This window comes from Gastrolobium bilobum, unplaced genomic scaffold (genome assembly GCF_033153095.1).
Source record: "Gastrolobium bilobum isolate Gb01-03AN ecotype WA unplaced genomic scaffold, APGP_CSIRO_Gbil_v1 utg1963, whole genome shotgun sequence".
NCBI classification, from domain to species: domain Eukaryota; kingdom Viridiplantae; phylum Streptophyta; class Magnoliopsida; order Fabales; family Fabaceae; genus Gastrolobium; species Gastrolobium bilobum.
This window is the reverse complement of record NW_026896527.1, coordinates 136628-142627: the sequence shown is the minus strand read 5'-3', so window position 1 is coordinate 142627 and position 6000 is coordinate 136628. Positions and strand designations below refer to the sequence as shown.

The following is a 6000-nucleotide window of genomic DNA, read 5'->3' as shown; positions in this document are numbered from 1 at the left end:
CAATAAATTATAACCGTTGATGGATAGAAATCAACGATTATAATCTAAAATGATATATAATTATATCTTTTTTAAAATGATAGATGTTTTTTCCTTTAAAACTATACCAAAACCATCCTTATTTGAATATACTTAAATTATGAAAAATATATATTTTTTAATTCTTTATAAAATTATTATACTTTTCCAATTCAACAACGGTTTGAATTTGGTCCCGTCCTGGTTTCTTGTGGCACTACTGAACTGTACCAAACCAACGTTCAGAATCGAGTTGCCGGCCACCCGAGAGTCACGACATGTGGACCCCACCAAAAAAACCAGAGGGACCCACCTCGGAATTTCAAATTTAAGGTAAAATGAGGAAAACGACCAAAGCGGTGCGCACAACGCTATATCGTCGTGTCTGTGGGTTCCAGACAGTGGTGATTACTATTTACTAGTAAGTGAGCTTTGTTCAAAAATCAAAAGCTGTAGTATTCTTTCTATCTTTCTAGAATTCGCTTCGCGTCTTGGTCCACTGGTTAGCGTTCTTTCTACGTCGTCGTTTTCAGCTGCTCCTGGAGATTCTAGGGCTTTTGCGTTTTGTGCAAGAAGATGACGACCATGGAGAGCTTGATTGGGCTGGTGAACAGAATCCAGAGGGCTTGCACTGTGCTCGGTGACTATGGAGGTGATGATAACAACGCCTTCTCTTCTCTCTGGGAAGCGCTTCCTACCGTTGCTGTTGTGGGTGGCCAGGTTCGTCTCTTCCATTTCAACCCATTTTTTTTATTTTATTTTTTCCTTTTTCGATATCAACGCTCTTGAACTTTGTGGCGGAGAATGATTAATCGATCTTTCGAAATGGTTATTTTTTTTATGCGTTTAATTTACTTGTTGTGGTTCTGAATTTTTGTTTTTCTTTTTGAAATTTGAGTTGAATTCAGATAGTGTTTAATTTTGGATAGCATTTTTGGCAATGGGTTTTTTGGGCTTTTATGTTTTTGTTTACTAGGTGTTGGTCTGAATTCTTGAAATTGCGGTGGAGAAAACAGAATCCAATAATTCGAACTGGCTTCTTTTTGTTTTTCAATTATTCTGTATTTTTACCGCTTGTAGTTTGAATTTTCGTTTTTTTTTTTTTCCTGTGTTCTTCTCTAAAGTAAAGTAGAACTCAAGAGAGTTGTCTTGGAGAACTTTTTAGAATGGTTATTTTTTTATTTTCCTTACTGTGAATGTGTCTGAATTTTCGATTTTTTTTTGGGATCAAATTTGAGTAGAATTCGATTAAGTCTTGAGTTTTCTGTTTTTGTTGCTTGGGTGTGGGTCAGAATTATCGTTTTTGCAGTCTTAACATTCTTGAAATGCGGGGTGGGGGTAAAAGATCGAATTTTTGGAATTTTTTTTTTTTTTTTCAATTTTGTTTACCTGGTGTGGGTCTAAATTTAATTTTTCATCTTTGGTTTCTTTTGAAATTTGTCAGAGTTCGGGGAAATCTTCAGTATTGGAGAGCATTGTTGGTCGTGACTTTCTGCCTAGAGGATCAGGTTTGATCTTTTCTTTCCTTTTTGGTTTTACATTTTTTCTTTTTCTCATTTCATTAAGTATGACGTGGGTCATGTTTTTCCTTGGTGTAATGAATTACAGGGATTGTGACAAGGCGTCCATTGGTGTTGCAGCTTCATAAGATGGAAAGTGAGTCACAAGAGTATGCCGAGTTTCTTCATCTGCCAAGGAGAAAGTTCACTGACTTTGGTATGACAGTGACCCTCCTTTATCATCTTTTGTACTTGTAGTGACTAAATTTGTGTATAGCTGTTTTAATCAGGAAAGCAAACTGTTTAACTAACCTTAATCTTGTACTGTTGTCGTGGCAACATTATTGACCATTTTCTAATTGACATTTTCACATTATTTTTTTTTATTATTTATTTTATAAAAAAAAAGATGTCTTAGTTGTAATGCATATGAATAAATTATATGATGTGGCCGCACCAGCCCTGTTACTTTTTTTTTTTCTGTTTTTTTATTTATTAGTTTTCCTCAGTTTGTTCTTGTTGTTTATTTAAGTTGATCGATTGCTGACCCTAATTAGTTTGGGATAAAGATGATATTAATGTTAATAATAGAGCTTTGCTCATATGTCCATGTGGTAATAAAGAATCAATTTCTAGAAGCTGAACAAAATTTAATTTTGTATGGGTTGCAGTTAATTCTGTTTCTGAACATGTCAAGTGTCAACACTCATCGATAGATTGGAAGTTATCATGTGATCATTGTGATAATTGTGACTGCTTGTAGAATTTTGTATGCAATTAATTTTTCTTATTTTTCTATTGAATAGTATATAAATGATGTTAACAGTTTCTTTTTACACAATCTAGTTTTCCTGTTGCAGCCTTGGTCCGTCAGGAAATTCAGGATGAAACTGACAGACTAACGGGGAAGACAAAGCAAATATCTCCTATTCCAATTCATCTTAGCATCTATTCTCCAAATGGTGCGCTTCAATTATTATTGTCATTTTTTTAACTCATATCTTTTAATCTAGATGATTTGTTGTGTAAATTAAAACTCATTTTATAAGATAGACTGAACTAGTTTAAAATATTTTTGTTTAGTTAGTTTAAATTTTGTTTTTGAATAATTCTAATATCGAATACTGCTTGGTGTGTGAATATTAGGGTTATTGTACTAGTGTTACTAGTACTGGACCTAATTATTATTATGAACAGAACCAAAATAAAAGCATCAAATTGTATCACATCGGATTATCAATCTTATATTATATTGTTAGTCTCTCTCCCACTTTCACTTTTTCCACTTGAACTCTATAATTTCAACATTTTGGAACAATAAAAAGGTGATTTTAAAACCAAATTTGTATTGGCTTTATTTAGAACTTGTCGTGTGATGGTACCAGAAATTATGTGAAGCAAAAAATACTTCTCACACTATGAGAAAAATGGAAATCAAGAACAACACAGATTTGCTACCATTCATCAACTTAGAAAGGTAATTACATGTAAGAAAATGACACTACTGTAATGTGTAAAAACAGAAGACTCAGACTCCCATAATCCCATTATAGCCAGCTATTGAGACAACCCTTTGCCTCAATGTCTTCACCTTTCTACCTCACAAAAAAAGTGTGTGTCCCCACCATTCATCCTAACTATCTTATATTCTTTCTTTGCCTCCCGGATCTTCTCTCCATTACAATCCAATTTCCCATCTCCATTCATGGTCTTCCTTTCCATTACCATCCAATTTCCCTTATCTATTCATGGCCTGCCATGTGGCTTCTCTGGTAACTAACTTCCCTCCCTTACTTTCTATAGCCATTAGTTCATTATTATCTGTTACGATCCTACTCTAAGGTATGTGAGTTGGAGCCTCACATCGGAAACATAAGGTTCTAGTGTGAGGTTTATATGGATTTTGGGCTCTCTAACCTTATGGGCTAGCTTTTGGGATGAGGTTCTCCCAAGGTTTGTATCAATTGGTATCAGAGCCTTCAACTATGTCTCCTAGTGGTAATCGAGTGGCACGGGTGGTGACGTTAGCATTGTAGTGTTCACCCAGGGCTAGTAAAAGACTAGCACAAAGCCAGCCCGCGTGAGTGTCGAGGCTGCGTAGCGTGGTGGAATGTTATGACCCTACTCTAACGTATGGGACTTGGAGTCTGATGAGCCTAAAAATATGTTGGCTTTCTAATTTGTGTAGTGTTTATATCAAAGCACTACAATCCTAGGAGTGCTTTCTGGTCCAGATTTGTGAGAAAAATAAAAAGCAATGGAAGGAATAGTGATTCTGAGCTCAAAGAAATGCTATTAAAAGTGGTAAAGGCTTTCGATGATGCAATCAAGAGGATGGAAACATAGGACTTGAATACGAGAATATGAAGTCGCAGAGCGTTAAAAAAATTGAAGAAGAAAAACGAAAAAAAGTAAAGAAAACAGAAGAGCACACAGAAGGAGGAGGAGGAAACCAAGAAGATGAAATCAACGAAGAAGAAGAAAAAGCATCGAACAAGAAGATGCATCGGTTGTAGAAAAAGATGAAACAGAGGTTGAAGATGAAGAAGAAAAAGAAGGTGAAGAAGAACCAGAAAAAGACGAAGAGAAAGAAGCGGACGAAGAAGAAGACGTAAAAGCTGAAGACGAAGAAGACGCTGAAGAGGAAATGATGCGCGCAACATTTCTCAATGTGTTCGAGAAGAGATCAGAGTTGAAATTCGCCTTCATGATTTACGTGATTTGGGTCGTCTGATGATGCTAGCTCAGAGGGTGCAGGAAAGGGAAAACATAATTGGAAGAGGTGGGACGATGACAGGGAAAGGGGGAACTGGGGTTGGGCATGGAAGTAAACGCTACACTCGCCCAGCCTTGGTGAATCGGGCCATTAGCACCAAAATAGGCCCAATGTGCTGAATAGTGAAGGGAGAAATGGGTCAGTTAATAATGAGCCACGTAACACTACCCAATCTGCTCAAGGGAGTCGTAATATGTAACACCCCCAAATTTCTAACAATTTTTATGAATATTTTTGTAATAATATATTTGCCAAAATTCACATTTTTTTATTTTTAGGATCTTACGCGAAAACTAATCTAAAACTAATTTGGGGAACTGTTACCACCGCACCTGTAACAAGGACAAGTGTAAGGCTAACTTTATTTTTTTTTTTGGAGTTACCCAACCCTAATTACCTCTTTGAGGCGAGTTGGCTCCCTCCGGTATTCCCATGAGCTTCGACTCTTTGAGCCGGCTATGGGACTAATCCGGAGTGTAAGGCTAACTTTATTATACTCTTATACCAAAACATATTCAATGTAAATATTTAAAACTTCAAAATATAAATCCAAAGTGTAATATTGACTTAAAAATATCTTATACATTTATTAAATCCTAAGCCTAGCTTGAAATGTCTGAGACGTTATCCTCACTGCTTACTGCTAGTTCCAATCTTTGCAACCTGCTTCACTGAAATTCTGCTCTCCCGGATCATTGCATCACACATACACAAACACAAACGATCAGCAAAAGCTGGTAATCTCATTCCAGAACACATCAATGATAGTCATAAGTTAATCAATAATTATAATTAACCCAAACATCAATCAAGACATTTTATTTAGAATAATTATAACTCAATCAATTAACATAATCAATTCAATGATATTTTATTAAGGATAATCATAAATTAACATATTTGGCTTAGCATCAATCACAATATTACATAGATAATAATAATCACAACACAAATATTCATCGTAATCAAGTCAAGTATCAAATTCCATTATTAATCATGTTTAAGTTCATTTAGGAGGAAGAGAACCATGATAGACTCGGGAAACCCTGTTACCAGTCTACCCCGTGACTCGGGAAATCCTGTTGCCAACCACATACAATCAAATTTGACCATTATCAAAACATCTCTTCCTAGTGTGCACATGTCTTTCCAAAGTTGCTACTAGTATCCCGGGAAACCATGTTGCTAGATACCACTTTGGGAAAAACGGATAATATCGTTTTCAGATCATGTAACATCGAAGGCATAAAGTCCATAGATTGTGTTCATCACTTTCAGGAGGTACCATCCCAAAAGTTATCTTCCCACCATTATTTTATTACAATCACACACAAACAGGAAAATTCAATCTTGTCACAATTATCATATTTGGAAAATTTCTTCTGAGTATTATATTTTCTATATTAGCTGCTCGAGGGCATCATAATTTTTCAAATTATTCAAGAGTATCATAATTCTAATATTCAACATCCTATTTAGAGTAAGGCCCAAATCATATCAATTATCCATTATCATAATTTTCCGATTTATTCAAGAATATCATAATTCAAATATCCAATATCTATCAGAGTAAAGCTCAAATCCAATCATCATATCAATTATTATAATTTTCCAAATTATTTAAGGATATCATAATTCAAATATCCAACATCTATCAGAGGAAAATCCAAATCCAATCATCATATCAATTATCCATTACACAGAATC

At 35.1% G+C, this 6000-nt stretch overlaps 1 protein-coding gene across 2 annotated transcripts in view; it reads left to right on the top strand.

Moving 5' to 3' along the window:
- Nucleotides 1-478: 478 nt before the first annotated feature.
- Nucleotides 479-6000, top strand: part of LOC133300260 (phragmoplastin DRP1E-like) — a 30775-nt gene continuing 25253 nt past the window's right edge. For both annotated transcript variants that reach the window (XM_061499774.1, XM_061499773.1), the window contains exons 1-4: nucleotides 479-738; nucleotides 1463-1526; nucleotides 1627-1734; nucleotides 2378-2479. In XM_061499774.1, coding sequence (XP_061355758.1) covers nucleotides 595-738; nucleotides 1463-1526; nucleotides 1627-1734; nucleotides 2378-2479 — 418 coding nt within the window. In that variant the 5' untranslated portion in view covers nucleotides 479-594. The remainder of the gene's footprint in view (nucleotides 739-1462; nucleotides 1527-1626; nucleotides 1735-2377; nucleotides 2480-6000) is intronic.